The sequence below is a fragment of the Chiloscyllium plagiosum genome, chromosome 9 (genome assembly GCF_004010195.1).
Source record: "Chiloscyllium plagiosum isolate BGI_BamShark_2017 chromosome 9, ASM401019v2, whole genome shotgun sequence".
Classification (NCBI taxonomy): domain Eukaryota; kingdom Metazoa; phylum Chordata; class Chondrichthyes; order Orectolobiformes; family Hemiscylliidae; genus Chiloscyllium; species Chiloscyllium plagiosum.
In genome coordinates, this window is record NC_057718.1 from 100,649,811 (window position 1) to 100,667,309 (window position 17,499).

The 17,499-nt window shown below is 39.8% G+C and overlaps 1 protein-coding gene across 2 annotated transcripts in view; it reads right to left on the bottom strand.

Annotated features, from left to right (window-relative positions):
- esf1 (ESF1, nucleolar pre-rRNA processing protein, homolog (S. cerevisiae)) overlaps positions 1-17,499 on the bottom strand; it is a 74,928-nt gene that overhangs the window by 11,463 nt on the left and 45,966 nt on the right. For both annotated transcript variants that reach the window (XM_043696627.1, XM_043696628.1), the window contains exon 10: positions 9,269-9,411. In XM_043696627.1, the coding sequence (XP_043552562.1) occupies positions 9,269-9,411 (143 nt within the window). The remainder of the gene's footprint in view (positions 1-9,268; positions 9,412-17,499) is intronic.

Here is a 17,499-nt window from a genome sequence, read left to right on the forward strand (position 1 = left end):
TTTTCCAGAGATGGCCTCAAGCATGAACAGAAAAGATACATTCTCATTTGTAAGCCAATAAATGTGAAGATAAAAAGCAATTATAAACGACTAGTTTCCTATTTAAAATCCAGTATGCCAATTCAATTAAAAAAACATCTGTTAGGTTATTCATAGCTACAGAATGTTCTACAAATCACTTAAAATGTGGTAAAATAGTTGCTCCCAAACTTCAATGTTAAAGAGATTGAAATATTTAAATTCTGTAGTTGCTATTTTCTGGTTACTGAAGTTGAAATGACGCACGCCTACAGTATTGCTATTCGCGTGTCTCCATAATTGAGACAGACAGCAGCCAGACTATCCTAACCATATGGATTCAATCTGGCAGCTTGGGTTGTCATGTCGCTCAGCCTTCTCTTAACATCTGAAGCTGCCAGGCAGCCAAAAATGTCAATATGTACAGATTTTAAAACATATATAACATTAGCTGATAGCAGACCACCACATAATATAAATATGGATGATGCATCAAGTTCTCAAACTGCACCCACAGTTTAATTCAAGCCATCTATAATCTAACAAAAATCAAGGTTGTTCATAAAATGAATCTCTACTTTAGATTTCCATAGCTCTGAATTGGAGCTGCACTTCTGAAGAAGGAAGAGAGATAGAGAAAGGGCTGAATGTTCTTTCTTTACAATGAAATAAAAAGCTTAAGTTTCATCTCACTAAAGTATATAACAATTGTAAAACGTGGATGTGTCAGGTTTTTCTGACCAGACACATTATTTTGATAATTACGTAACATGGGGTGCAACAGAACTTATTTGAGGAATACAGGTGCTGTTACATGGAGATCACATTCTCCAACTTGCAATCATCTCTTCCTTTCCCACCTTTCATAAAAGCAGATATTAATTAAAATTCCTTGACACATCATATTTTCAAGAATGTGCCCAGCCCAAATAATTTTTAAACTGATCAGACAACCCACAATCTGTTTCATTAACCATGTTAATTTTGTGGAGTACAGAAAGGTGCTAAAATCCATCAAATAATAATAAGGAGCCACAAATCAATTAAAAATATTTAAATGTTTCTGTTAAACACCCTACACACAATTTCTTTTACTGAAACTGTGTATAGTTGCATTTTGATCGAGCCAAATATATAGGTAATGTATAACGAAGAAATTCTCAAAAATATACTAATGTTTACCTATTAAGTCAGTAATACTTTGACAAAAGAGGCTCAAGGAAGTAGCATTCTGTCAGAAAGCACTAAACTGCACACACTCTACTAGTGAACTAAACTCCCAGTAAGCAGCCTAACGTTTCACCTACTGCTCTAAGAATAAGTCACTTGATGAATAGTCAGTACTGGGGTCAACTGTAAAGATATATTCCAGTTTTATGGCGGAGAAACAATGTATGTATGATTAGAAACAAGATTCACAGCAGAAAAAAAGTCAGAAAAATTATAATCAGTTTTCCATGTTCCTGTTCCAATAAAGGGATAAGCTCTTCAGCGTTATCCCCTCATAAATATTACTCTGTCCATATAGACAAATTCAGAAGTGACTACTTTGATGTGGGATTCACGACTAGCAACATATACACATCTTGCTACTTCCGATTAAGAAAAAGCTTTCATGGAATTAACATTCTTCCTTATGACACTTGAAAGAATGGCCTTCATTAACTCTGACGTACAATATAAATAGAATGCTTCAAAATCTTTGACAGGGTCTATGCATTGTAGAGGTCAAGAAGTTCTGCTCCACTGCTCAGTCGTACGTTTGTTGGGCAGTCAATGTGATGAATAATCATGGAGTAGAAAATTACAGGGGTGAGGTTTGCTCCCCTGGAAAGTCAGCAGCCAGTGACAGATTCTGAAGAAATCTGCCCCCAGCCATAATGTCCTAAAGGTGGGTTAAATCAATAGATCATGAGATTTCTACTGAACTGGGAGGAAGCCCCATCTGTTGGAGATGTTAACAGCTTCATCAGTCCTGGCAGTGCCAAAGCTTCATACTGCAGACAGTCTCACATTCAGAATCCAGTGGAACCCTGAATACATCAAGTGTGGGCACTTGGTGGGGAGGGTTTGGCAAGTGGTGGAAGTGTAGGCTTTAAATTCCTTATATGGCAGTAGGAAGTTACCACCTTCAAGTGGGTTGCCCCAATGTGGAAAGGCCACCCTTCAGAAATTATAATCCCCTTTCTCCTGCACTTTCATAAACTTGTGAAAATGAAACATGCTGCCCAATCTCACCACTCTGTCCATGCTATAACCCATGCCAACTGTATGGGTAGAGTAATACTGGAGTCAACTTTGCTTTTAACCTGCTCATTTGACCTTTAATTATTTATTTACTTATGGTGGGCAGGCTCCCAACTTTGTCCCTTTCTCACTCTCCATATAATGAGGGTGAGTGGAAAGGTGGTGGTCTGGGTACCTGACCTATATTTTGTGGTTCCTTGTTAAAATTACATGTACCACGTCTGTACATGTAATATCCAGCCCGTTAAGACTATTTTGCTCTCTACAGACAGTGGCAGACTGGCTGAATATTTACAGCATTAACTTTTATTTATTTTGGCCAGATGATTAGGGAACTCTGCCTTTAAAGGATGACAGGAGACAAAAAGACAGATAACTATAGGTCAGTAAGCTTAACATTTGCCATTCAGAAAATGTTAACGCCTCTTATAAAAGATATACTAGCAGAGTATTAGAAATGCATAATATAACCAAGCAGAGTCAGCATAGTTTCATGAAGGGGAAATCATGTCTGACAAATTTATTGGAATTCTTTGAGAATGTTATAAACAGGATAGATAAAGTAAATGTAATATATTTGGATTTCCAAAAAGCATTTGATACAGTACCCACATAAGGATGCTTAGTAAGATAAGAACCCATGGCATTTGGGGTTGGAGTGGGTGGGGGGAGCTGATGATATATATATATATGCATATATGTGCACAGAGAATTGACTAACTACTAGAGGGTAGAGCGTACGATAAAGGGGATATTTTCAGAATGCAGCAACCTGTAACTTGTGGAATGCTACAGGGATCAGTGCTGGGGCCACAATGATTTACAACATATATTAATAACTTGAATGCACTATCGTCAAGTTTGTGGATGATACAAAAAGGGGTGAGAAAGCAAGTGTTGGGAATGACACAGAATCTAAGAGGGATATAGACAAATTACTGCTGCTACGTTTTATGATGAAAAACCAGTGCAAAGCTTTTGATAGTTATAAAAATCAGGCAAAAAAAGACTTTCAACATACTTGAAACACTTTTGATAATGTAAACATTCCAGCTGAATGGATCACAAAAATATTATTAATCAATATAGTCAAAATAAAAAAAGTTATTTGGTCAGTAAAAAAAAACATGTAGATTGTACAGTGGAGTGGATTCACAACCAGAAGTTAGCTTACTAATATTGTTACTTGGGGATGTAGGAATGACTTGTTCATTCTAATAGAGGTTGTTTGCAAGTGATTTTGTGTAATTGCCCACAATATGCTACGATCTATTTTTTTCCTTCAACAAGTTATTAGAGCTTATTTTAAAGTTAATAGCTTTCAAACAAAGAAAATCACTTGTTAAACTCTGTGTCCCACTGACGAGCAAAGCTCTTTCATGCTCTTATGCTTCACTCCCTTACTTGGAATGTGACCACAATAAACTTCATAACCACATTCCAGCCAACAACTTCTACTTGAATTTACATAGTGTCTTTATTGTAGAAAAACATCCTCTAGCACTTCACAGAGACTACTGGTCAAGAAAGTTATACGATTTGAGTGTCTTTTTGGAAAATAAAAATTAGAAAAAGAGAAAGCGCCTTATAAAATGTGAAGCAGTTGAAGTAGATCTGTACTTGATTAAAATCTTCTGAAGTTGTCAAGTAACACTGTCATGTTAAAGGCTGAGTCTTTGAAGTCAGATCCACCATGGATTCAAATATTGTTCCAAATTAAAAATAAAGGTAGGAATCCTTAGGCGAGTTCTTGGAATGTTGGAAAGTGGGGGAGTCAGGAATTGGTATATATACCATCAAAATATAAAGATGATACCGAATTGGGATTGGAGCTGGTGCATGTATGAAATGAGCTGCCAGAGAAAATGGTGGAGGCTGGTACACTTACAACATTTAAAAGGCATCTGGTTGGGTACACGAATAGTAAGGGTTTAGAGTGATTAGATTAGATTAGATTAGATTACTTACAGTGTGGAAACAGGCCCTTCGGCCCAACAAGTCCACACCGCCCCGCCGAAGCGCAACCCACCCATACCCCTACATTTACCCCTTACCTAACACTACGGACAATTTAGCAATGACCTGCACATCTTTGTGACTGTGGGAGGAAACCGGAGCACCTGGAGGAAACCCACGCAGACACGGGGAGAACGTGCAAACTCCACACAGTCAGTCGCCTGAGGCGGGAATTGAACCCGGGTCTCTAGCGCTGTGAGGCAGCAGTGCTAACCACTGTGCCACCGTGCCATGATATGGGTCAAATGCTGGCAAATGGGGCTAGATTAATTTAGGATACTTGATTGGCATGGACAAGTTGAACCGAAGGGTGTGCTTCCATGCCGTACATCTCTATGACTCTAGCTAATAATGTACAGGACTGTATCAAAATACAAGAAGAATTGGACTTCCAAAGAAGGCAACTAAATGGCAAATTAAATTCAATACAGAGATGTATCCTAAGTTACAACATTAAACTTCAAAAAAAGTATTTTATTGGCTCTGAAGCACTGAGAGACATCAGTAGTTACAAAATGCTATACAACTGAAAGTAATGTTTTTTTCTTTTGAAATGAGAGGTGGCTCGGTTTAGTAGCATAAAGAGGCCACTAATCACTTGGAAGGAAAGGAAGATAGAGGAGCAAAGTAATCTGGGAATACAGATGCACAAGTTGTTTGAAGTAGCAACATTGATTGATATGGCCATAAAGCATGTAGATTTATCTTCCCTAAAGAGAGAAAAACTGCTGCTGCTCACTCCAATTCCAACAAGTATACTATTACACCGGCTGTCCACCATTTTTAGAAGAATTAACTTGAAACATTGTGTGGTGTCTGCTTGATAGCATTGAGGTTGTCAGTGATATAACAGGAAGTGAGTGACACTTTCCCTCAGCTAAGATGGCTGGACACACACATTGAAACAGTGGCTAGCCAATTAGTTATGCAAGTTTGAGGAGCATAATGATTTGGCAGTAGGGGGCAGGCAGGGGATTGGCATCGCTGCTGTTGCTTCATGGGTCAAGTGCCATATTTAAAAGACACAAAGATAGGATGTATGCAAGGAGTGGTACTCTGGCAGAATCATCTGATCCCCACCCATTGATGTCTTCTCTGAGACATAGTTGAAGGTAAAAGAATGGCCCCATGGTTCAATGAGAGCACAATGTATGTTTTACTCCAGGATTATTGGGAAAGGTAGGGTGTCCTGTTTCCCAAAGATAGCCATTGAAGGCTCTCTTGCTTGTCCAGACAACCTGCTGATTTGGAGCCTAGACCCCATAATAGAATCTGGGTCTTGTGCCAAAGATTATGAATAAATCTGCTGGGTTCCACAAGGGTAAGTGGCACTTGTAGTTGCAATAAAGGTGACAATCACAAGGGTTCAAGCAGTGTAAGTGGTTGCTTTTTTTTGATTCACTCATGGGATGTGGGTGTTGTTGGCTGGGCCAGCATTCATTGCCCGTCCCTAATTGCCCTCGAAAAGGTGATGAGCCATCTTGAACCGCTATAGGCGGACCCACAATGCCATTAGAACATGGATTCCCCCTAGAGTGCAGAGGCATGTAAATAAGGAGATTGGGCTGTAGGCTTCAGCATCAAATGAAACATGTCCTTGCTTCCCAAACACATGCCCACCATTCCAAAGATGCCTTTGTCCTTAGACAACCCTGCTCTCTGCCCCTTAGTCTGCAGTCTCGCTCTATACGACAGCCCTGCCCTGTTATCTTCTAAGTGCCACTATCTGGTTGAAATCACCACCTATCATCATCTTCCCTAAAGAGAGAAAAACTGCTGCTGCTCCTCTAATTCCAACAAGTATACTATCACATTGGCTGTCCACCAGTGTATGTAGTTGTGAATCTGAAAGCGTGTATTTCTCACTCACATATAACGTAATCGGAAAGATATACTTAATACAGGCAAGATTGCCCTTTAATAAGAATATGCAACATGCAGGTGCATGTCATTGGAATACTTAACTTGTCTTTGAATTTCTGCAAACTTAGTTTTATCCCACCATTGAGAAGCTGATTTTTCGCTCTCATTCAATTAAGTTCCTCTGCCTTCCAAGCTTCCTGCTTCCAGGAGCAGCGTATTAACTTATCTCATTCCACAAATGCTACCTGACCTGCTGTGTATTTTCAGCATTTTCTATTTCATTTCAGAAAACAAAAAGCAGAAACTTGGTTGGATCACACAAAGTACTGTGTACAATTTTCATTTCCAGACAAATCGTTCTGCTATAACGTCAGCACAAATTGGCTATAACATAATTTACGAATTGTTTGGATAATGCAAACTTTGTACTGAATGGGTGGAGCATCTTCTACAGCGCGATTTTCTACAGTGCAAGGTTGCAGAGAAACACAACTGTTGCAGCAGAATGACCTGTATTAGCTAAAAGATATTGAAGAACTGGAGATTTACAAACATGTTAATGGAATTGAAAGGATGCAAATTTCAGTTATGTTGGGGAAGACAACTTATGAGGAGACTGAATTCAGGTGGCTTCATCTGTGATGGTGCCATCTCTATATAGATTCAACCATTCAGGCAAAAGGCAATAGCTCCTTCTTTGGCTTGGCTTTTGGCTTTATTTATATTTCTGGGAAGTTAGTTGGAATATTTTTGATGTTTAAGGTGACACAGAATATAAGGTTTTTGGTGTTTGTATATGGGAATCATTGAGATTCCTACTCTCCGTTGTAAAGCTGAAAAAGAATAGGGGGTTTGTCTGTCGGTGGCTGGACGGGAGGAAGAGAAATAAAACAGGGAGCCCCAATTATATTAGTGATGATATGCGAATAAAATTCTTGCTATTTTTACAAGGACAATATTTTCTATTTTCTTATTATTGAGTCACCTTTGTGTTTCTGTGGGTAGATGCTTTGCCTTTCTTTGTCACTGAAATTAGTTTGATGAGAAGAATTTTCAGAGTTAAAATCTTACACAGGCAGAAGATAAGAGCTGGCGTGAGACTGTATATGTGCAGTTGGATCACAATGACAAATTAGTGATGGAAATGTATAGTCCAAATTACATTCTTTGAAATTACCAAGGATTTCAACAGGATGGATGAGGAGAAACTTCATACTTGAGAATGAGTCCAGGCAAGGAGAAATAAATATTAGATAGCAACTAATGGATCAAATAAAGAATTTGTTTGCACATCATAGTGACAAACTGGACAGTGCTGCCACATGGAAGGGCCAAACCTGATAACTTTGCTAGATTTGTATGTCACAAAGACTGACAGATCGTATAAACAACATATCCCAATATTTGCAGGATAATCCCAAATGAGTGAGGAATTATATTGATAACTAATTTTAAAATAGATTTTCGGGCTCAAAGGTCATATATATCACTGTTTCAACTCAACAAACTATGTGACAATTATTCGCTGGTTCATTTCTCAGGGTAATACCTTGGCTTATTAGAGTCAAGTAGCCTGGTTTAAAATTTAAATAATGCATAGGAATTAACTGTTAATCATCATTGAATTGATATATTCTCCATGATATTGCCTCGACCACAATCAACTTCCCATCTAATTTACATTCTCCTTTCATCCTGTAGTTTAAATTGGTATTCTTGCGAATTGTCCTGATGAGTGTGAGATGCAAAGCTTTGATAAAACCTTTTTTTAACAGAATTGAATGCAAATTGTTACAAATTGATTTTTCCCTACACTCATAAGAAACCAATTGCTTGATAGTGTTAAATAAACCAGCAAAGGGGAGTAATCAATTTTGCTTGATCACCTATTATGGCAACTTTCTTCACAAAATTATCCAAAGCATCTGGAACACATATGATGCTATTATCCTCCTTGATCTTTTGAAAACTAAATTCCCTCAGCACCTTTCATAAGAGGCCCGTTTCAATCACACATCTGCAAGATTTAGAAGAGAAAATTCCAATCCTGTGCAATACGCATGATTTGGCCAAATTGCTAGGCTTCTTCTCAGAAGTGTGTAAATTGAAACTTTTAAATCAGGTTGCCAAACACCCCACCCCCCACTATCTTCAAACGTTTAAAGTATTAATTTAACAGATTGCCAGCACTTGAGTTTCAACATCCATAAAATGGAAATCACCAAAGCAATTCAGCTGGAAACTCAGGGATTTCTCATTTTACAACTTCAATAGGAATTTGATACATTGGTTTACCCTCTTCCGATGTTGAGTTGCAGTTTATTGCATAATTCCCATTAGGCCAGACTATCCTTCCAATTTTTTTTTTAAACAGGGTCTATTTATTCTTTTCATGTAAACCATTTATTTACTGATTTTTCAACTTTCAAAGTATGTTTCACCCCTCCATCTTCTCTATTTAGAAAAAAAGTTACAAGAGGAATATTACAATGCAGAATCGTAGACATGTACGAAAACAGGGATTTAAAAGGCTATTTCTTAATTCAAATAATTTGGATCAGTTTGAATTTTGCTGAAATTTGGGTTAATGGACAATTTAATGAAAGGCATCATAACCCCATCATCCAGTTAACAGAAAGATCCTACCAACAATCATGTTGAAAAGCATGAATCAAACAAGTATGAGACACTAATCCAATATTTACTTCTCTTCTGAAAATGTCCAAACAGTGAAATTAAGCATGCACATTCCTAAACTTGACAAATTTGAATGATCAAAGTGAGTTTCCAACTTTCTGGGTGGATCAAGAAGATGTTTATTTTGCTCTAATCACAGAAGACTCTTAATGATGTTTATCCTGGCAGTCGCACAAAGATTAAAAATATGCTGCCTGCCTTTTTTTTAAAAAAAGGCTGATACCCCAATTGTCATTCAAGTTATAAATTAAAAAGATTATTTAAGCATGGGACGTGGTTTTGAAGTAAACAGAACGGTCTTTGGGGACCAGCCAATATTTGCTACTCACCAGAAATTTATCGTATTTGTATCAAGGATCACCAACTTTGCCTCATTTTCTTTGCAATGAGGAGGAAATAAGATATCAACATTATAAATTATAATTACCTCCTGATCTTCAGTTTTCGTCTTTTTCTTTCTCTTCTGTTGCCTTTTCTCTTTTTTCTTCTCCAAGTATTGTTCCCATGGAGTCAGTACATTACCTTTCTCTATTTTCTTCTTTACTATTGCTTCTGTTGTTTCTTTCAGGCCTGAAATAAGACAGGACATTTTTAACTGCATGCTAAGATATACAAAATGCTTCGGTGGTTGACAGAGGCTCCAGTTTCAAAATTCAATTATAATGCAAAATGTTACATGATATGAAGTCATCAGGCATCACAGCATCTGAATGATGTGAAGAATTGCAAAGAATGGCCATTAAAGGTGTTCCTATGGAGTGTGGACACTGCACTGCCCTGGTGGTTCTTTCAGATTAGGCCTGCAGAATCTGTTGCTGTGGTCTCTTTGGGCAATGCAGAGTAAAAAGGACAAATCTCCTTTCCAGCACCCCGTCTACCAGAGCCTTCAGGCCCCTATGGATGAAGTGGTCTGATGATTTCCCCCCTCCTAGCATTGTCTTTTGGAATTTTACTGCCAAAAACAATGTGCAGTTACTGGCTGGCAGCTTCTGAAATGGTGAGCAATTGGGGTTTAAATATGGTAGTCTTGGAGTGAGTTTCAGAAGATCCTGGCATGGGTGGATTTTGCCACCCCTGCTGATCACAAGATTGCAATGCTTTGGAGGAGTGATCCATAATTAACAATGTGAACATGGGAGAATTGTGAGAAAAAAGTTGCCATGTTTCACGGCGGGAATCCTGCCATGAAACTTCCCAAAATCAATACTTTTCTAAAATACAGGAAGGTTCAGCCCATTATATGGGTAGGAAAGATAGACAGGATTTATGATTACTTGGAAAACCATAGTTTGATTAGAGATAGTCAGCATGGTTTTGAGAGGAGCAGGTCATGCCTCAAAAACCTTATTGAATTCTTCGATGATGTGACAAAACACGCTGATGAAGGTAGAGCAGTGGATGTGGTATACATGAATTTTAGCAAGGCGTTTGATAAGGTTCCCCATGGTAGGCTCATTTAGAAAGTGAGGAGGAATAGGATACAGGGAGACCTGTCTGTCTGGATACAGAACTGGCTGGCCCATGGAAGACAGAGGGTGGTGGTAGATGGTAAGTATTCAGCCTAGATGTAGGTTTGCTCGTTGAGCTGGAAGGTTCTTTTTAAGACGTTTCATCACCATACTAAGTAACATCATCAGTGAGCCTCTGGCGAAGCACTGGTGTTATGACCTGCTTTCTATTTAGGTTTCCTTGGGATCCAGCATTCAGCCTGAAGCTCGGTGGTCAGTGGTGTTCCACAGGGATCAGTTCTGAGACCTCTGCTCTTTTTGATTTTTATAAATGACCTGGATGAGGAAGTGGAAGGGTGGGCTAGTAAATGTGCCGATGACACAGAGGTTGGTGGAGTTGTGGACAGTGTGGAGGACTGTTGTAGGTTGCAACGAGACATTCATAGGATGCAGAACTGGGCTGACAAGTGGCAGATGGAGTTCAACCTGGAAAAATTTGACATCATTCACTTTGGAAGGTTGAATTTGAATGCAGAATACAAGGTTAAAGGCAGGATTCTTGGCAGTCTGGAGTATAAATGTCCATAGATCCCTCAAATTTGCCACCCAGGTTGACAGGGTTGTTAAGAAGGTGTATGATGTGTTGGCTTTCATTAACAGGGGATTGAGTTTAAAAGCCACAGGGTTATGCTGCAGCTCTGGTTGTGTCCTGGTTAGACCACACTTGGAATATTGTGTTCAGTTCCGGTCGCCTCATTATAGGAAAGATGTGGAAGCTTTAGAGAGTGCAGAGGAGATTTACAAAGAAGCTGCCTGGACTGGAGAGCATATCTTATGGAAAAGCTTGAGGGACCTAGGACTTTTCTCATTCTCACACTCAGAGTCATTGAGATGTACAGCACAGAAACAGACCTTTCAGTTCATCTCGTCCATGCCAACCAGACATTCTAACCTAATCTAGTCCCATTTGCCAGCACTTGGCCCAGATCCCTTTAAACCCTTCCTATTCATATATCCATCCAGACGCCTTTTAAATGCTGTAATTGTACTAGCCTCCATCATTTCCTCTGGCAGCTCTGTGAAAAAGCTGCCCCTTAGGTCCCTTTTATATCTTTATCCTCTCACCCTAAACCTATGTCCTCCAGTTCTGGACTCCCCCACCCCAGAGAAAAGACCTTATCTATTAATCCTATCCATGCCCCTCATGATTTTATAAACCTATAAGGTCACCCCTCAGCCACCAACACTCCAGGGAAAACGGCCCCAGCCTATTCAACGTCGTCCTACAGCTCAAATCCTCCAAGCCTGGCAACATCCTTGTAAATTTTTTCTGAACCCTTTCAAGTTTCACAACATCCTTCTGATAGGAAGGCCAGAATTGCATGCTATATTCCAAAAATGGCCCAACCAATGTCCTGTACAGCCGCAAAGTGACCTCCCAACACCATATTCAATTCTCACTCACTCTTTCCTTAAAAAAAATGGTATTATGTTTGCGACTTTCCAAAAGTATCCTGGCAGGTCTACTGGAGTTTATCAGCTTTGGAGCAAAGAAGAATGAGAGGTAACCTGATAGAAGTATACAAGATGTTGAGAGGCACAGATAAAGTGGATAGCCAGAGACTTTTTCCCATGGCAGAAATATCTATCACGAGGTAATTGGAGGAAGGGTTAGGGGAGATTTCAGCGGTCAGTTCTTTTGGATCAGAAATTGACTAGCTTAAAGAAGACAGAGGGTAATGGTTGATTAGAAATGTTCATCCTGGAGCTCAGTTAGCAGTGGTGTGCTGCAAGGATCTGTTTTGGGACCACTGCTGTTTGTCATTTTTATAAATGATCTGGACAAGGATGGGTTAGTAAATTTGCGGCTGACAGGAAGGTAGGCAGAGTTGTGGATAGTGTGAAAGGGTGTTGTGGGTTACAGAGAGACATAGATAAGATGCAGAGCTGAGCGGAGAAATGGCAAATGGAGTTAAAGGCGGAAAAGTGTGAGGTAGTTCACTTCAGAAGAACTAACAGGAATACAGAGTACTGGGCTGACGGTGAAACGTTTGGCAGTGTAGATGAACAGAGATCTGTGTCCAGGTGCACAAATCCCTAAAAGTTGCCACCCAAGTTGATAGGGTTGTTCAGAAGGCATATGATGTATTGGCATTTATTGGTAGGGAGATTGAGTTTCAGAGGCACGAGGTCATGCCTCAGCTGTACAAGATACTGATAAGGCCACACCTGGGGTATTGTGTACAGTTCTGGTCATTATAGGAAGGATGTGGAAGCTTTGGAAAGGGTTCAGAGAAGATTTACTAGGATGTTGCCTAGTATGGAAGGAAGGTCTTATGAAGAAAGGCTGAGGGAACTGAGGCTGTTTTTGCTGGAGAGAAGAAAATTGAAAGGTGCTTAATCAGGGCTTTTAAGATAATCAGAGGGTTAGATAGGGTGGACAGTGAGAGCCTTTTCCTGGGATGGTGAAGGCGAACATGAGGGGACATAGCTTTAAATTGAGGGGTGATAGATCTTGGGGATAGGTTCTTTACTCAGAGTATAGGGGTGTGGAATGGCCTGCCTGCAACAGTAGTAGATTTGCTGATGTTAAGGGCATTTAAATGGGCATTGGACATCCTTAGGGACAATAATGGAACGGTGTCGGTTAGATGGGCATCAGATTAGTTTCCCAGGTCGGCGCAACATCGAGAGCCGAAGGGCCTGTACTGCGCTGTAATGTTCAATGTTCTATGTTTACTCAGAGTGGTGGGTGCATGGAATGCATTGCCAGCAATGGTAATAGAGTCAGATACAGTAGGGACATATAAGCGACTCCTGGATAGGCATATGGAAGTTAGTACAATGAGGGGTATGTACATTAGCCTGATCTGACAGTAGGATAAAAGGCCAGCACAACATCGTGGGCCGAAGGGCCTGTACAGTGCTATACAGTTCTATATTATAAAACAGTGGGCAATCTAGTCAATTATTATCGAATTATCCTACTCAAAAACCAAGAATAAATTACACAATGCAAAAATAAATCTATTATGAGCAAGGAAAACATTGCTGTGCACCATCAACAAATTATGGACAGTTCTTAGCTGGCAACATTTGAAATGCACACAACTGCAAAATGCTTGTCTGTAGAGGGCTGTCAAGACTGAATTGCTAAGTATATTAGACACTGAGCTAGGCAGATTTCCTATCATTAAATAATCAAGGGATTAAGACAGGAAAGGAGTTGAGAATTATCAGGTTAGCCATGATCCTATCGAATCACTGTGTAGCCTCAGTAGGCCGAATGGCCTCCTCCTGCTCCTGCATCCTATTGTCTTATTATGGAGATTACCCAATCTAAGCCATTACCTTGGAAAGCTTTATCACTCAGTTGTAACCAACTCTCAGAATCTACACCACATTACTAAGTCAGAATTTGGACCCAACGTTCCTTCTCGCACATTTCTGGTTGGGTGCAGGTAAGCTAGAAGGCATCCAAACAGTGCTTTGTATAACCCAAATCCACCTGGATGCTCAGTCCAATCGCATTCCCAGTTTCCGGGTACAGGCCTTGATTTCATTTCATTTATTTATTGTCACGTGTATTTTGGTACAAAAATACAGTATAAGGTACTGTACAGAATCCCTACTCTCCAGCACCACCTTAAAACACAGGAAACTAAACTAAAACATAGAAAACAAAGGCGGAAAAAAATAAAGGAAGTGTCTCCAACTTTACAGTCCTTCTTGTTAAGTGATCAGTCATGGGCCATGGGGCTGGTGGCCAGGTAGGAATCTCCTTTGCCGTGCCACTATCTGAATGAAAGTAGTCACTCTTCAGCACCTTCTCACCTCTACCGACACCCTAGCCACTATGAATTCTCACTGGACCTTGCCAAAGCAGATGCAACCATTGCCACCTAGTACCACACTGACCCATACTCAACTCCACCGTTGCCATGAGTCCACTTGGGGCCCAGCTCACTAATGCAACAGCTGGAGATGCTATTAGGGCTTGTACTGGGCCTAAGTCACCTCTGCCACTGTCTCCTCGAATCTGCACTGGACGAAAATGCCATCAGGAAACCAAACTCGCCTCTAGTGCGGCAACCATCATTCTGCCTCAATGATGCAGAGCTGGCAGAAACCCAAACTTGTCCCTGACGTCACTGCTACAAGTCCACACTGCTGGGCCGACGTGCTAATGCTGTCGCCGTGACCAAGCTCTTCACAAAGTAGTAAGTAAAACAAAATTTTTTATAAAAGGAAAAAATAGAGGAGAATAAAAGATAAGAAGCAAAAGAAAAGTGAGTGGAGCAGAGGAGCCCCAGACTCAGAGGCCCTACTACAGCCCCGTCTTAACTCACAACCAGTGTTCAGAGACCCCAACCCAATCTTTGTCCTGCTGGTACCATACAGGATAGTAATTTACCTTCTGATTTTCCAGGACCCACTCATATTCTGTGACTTAAATGGAGCTGGATGCAAAGTTTCTTTCAGGTACTTGTGCAGAAGTTATTCTGAGACCCAGAAAGATGCTAAGAGTGGGAAGTCACATAAGAGTAGTTTCACCTCCTTTCCTTGGCTGTCCAACACTCACCCAAACACTCAAGTTATATTCCTCGGAAACCTCTCAACAACACTAAAGGGGTGAAAAACAGTTCACCAACATTACTTGGTTTTAATTTGAGGCCTGATGCACAGGTCTTTGTCAACGTCTCCCATTTTCTCAATTTCTATGGTGTGCTTTTCATTGCTGCAGCTGTTCGTAAGGTCGTTCTTTCTCTCGCCTTTAGTATTCCTTTCCATTTTCTCACTGAAGAAATAGGCATCAGTACTGACTCAGTCATATCATTGGTGCCCAAGTCAGAGGTTGGACAGCTCAAGCCTCATTCCAGAGAACTGAACATATGAAATCAAAACTGACACTTTATGGCAGCAATAAAGGAGCTCCATAGTATCAGTGCTGTTGTCTTCAAAAATATTAAACTCTTCCTGGTGGAACATAAAAGATTCCATTGGAATATCGTGAAGAGGAGGAGGGAGATTTCATTGGCCAACCTTGAACCCACAAAAAAAAGTCAATGAAACCTATTATCTGGACATTTATCACACTACTCTTGGTGATACCTTGATGTGCATTAGCTGTTTGTTGCCTTTCCCCACATTACTTCAAAACATACTTCATAAGTACTCAACATTTGGTGCAAATCTTTTCCATTGCCTCAGTCACATTTACATTCATAGTGGATATGGCTACAACCCAAACCTTGTCTGTTATTTTCCAAGATGATAATGGCAGCATTGTCCGTTTTTGCACCATGTTAAGAACTACTCGCCCAAACTGACCAGTTGAGAATTGATTCTTAAACAGAAATGGATTAAGTAATAAATACCAGAGATGGAGACCATAACAAAGTCTAAAATGCAAAATAAATATCTGGCACTTCTGTTTGGAAGTTCTTGATTATTTATAACACTTAATTCAATAAAGTCAAACTCCATTAGTTATTATCGTTGTAAATGTTTAAGCCACATTCTCATATTCTTGCACATGCAAACTTTAATAATGTCCCATCAACAAGAGATTCCTGAGCTGCACAAATTATTCAATGCCAGAGAATACATCCAGTACATAAACCTGAGGAATGGCAGTTTAGTATCAGATCCTTTCAGATCTTAATTCTCAATGCCCTGGATAACTAAATCAATATTTTGTTAAAATTTCTAGCAACAACTAATTGACTTCTCTTTTCAAAAAAAAAATGTTTTGTAACAATGGCAAAGGCTAATTGTTATTTGAACATAGGATAATATCTCATCACTGGACCTAATTTTATTACTCATAGTCAGTACATGGTCCCTCACAGACTGGACAGCCTTATTCGGTCTATCCATGTTAACAATTTTTATTCAAAAACAGAAATTGCTGGAAAAGCAATTCCTCAATATAGTTTGAGAAAGTTCTGAACAAGGATCACTCGATCCGAAATGTTAACACTGATTTATTTGCACAGATGCTGCCAGACCTGCTGAGCTTTTATGCAATTTCTATTTTCGTTTCTGACTTACAGCATCCACAGTTCTTTTGGTCTTTTAACTGTTTTTATTCTTCCTTTCCTAAATTAATTTTACTTGAGTTCCAAAGAAGAATTACTGGATTTGAAACGTTAATTCCATTTCTTTCTCCCCTAATGCGACCAGACCTGAGTTTCAAATTTTAAATCAATACTGTTTATCATCATAGCAAAGCATCCACAATAATTTAGATTAGATTAGATTAGATTACATTACAGTGTGGAAACAGGCCCTTCGGCCCAACAAGTCCACACCGACCCGCCGAAGCGAAACCCACCCATACCCCTACATTTACCCCTTACCTAACACTACGGGCAATTTAGCATGGCCAGTTCACCTGACCCTACACATCTTTTGGACTGTGGGAGGAAACCGGAGCACCCGGAGGAAACCCACGCAGACACGGGGAGAACGTGCAAACTCCACACAGTCAGTCACCTGAGGCGGGAATTGAACCCGGGTCTCAGGCGCTGTGAGGCAGCAGTGCTAACCACTGTGCCACCGTGCCGCCCACAATTTATTGGCAGCATTCTGGAGATTGATCGATCTTATTATGAGACATCAGTGGTGAGAAAAAAAACACCCTGGATGGCGCATTTTCAAGAGGAAAATTTAAATAGTCAACCCAGTCATCTTTCTTTAAACTCATTACCAGCAAAGGGCCAAAAATGATCTTTCCCTTATTTCAACTGGCATGGCCTTTGGCTGATGTTAGTATTGAAGTCCCATTCTCTGGATCACTTATTATGAATTGCAATTCCCTCATATCTTTACACAATCTGATATTTCCTGAGCATCAAATAGAGACAAGTTTCATAATTCCTATCAGCTGCTCTTGAGCTTTGCGATCCTTTGCTCTTTCTGGAATTTATGCCGTGTCCAAGTGTTGGTGTATCTATTAGTTCATCAGTTACCATTCCAAAGGCCTCAGTCAAAGTTAAAAAGGCAGCATTTCAGCATAAATAATGAAAGTTAGAAACCACAGACAGAGATGTTCATTCAAATAACACTGCCTTGTAGCTTTAATATCTGATACCTTTCATTTATTAAAACAAGCAATATAGGATGAACACCTGAGAAAGTATTGTGTTTGGAGCTTTTGCTGGCATACACTGCCAGAGGGAAATTTGAGCATTTTAGAAGCTTACCC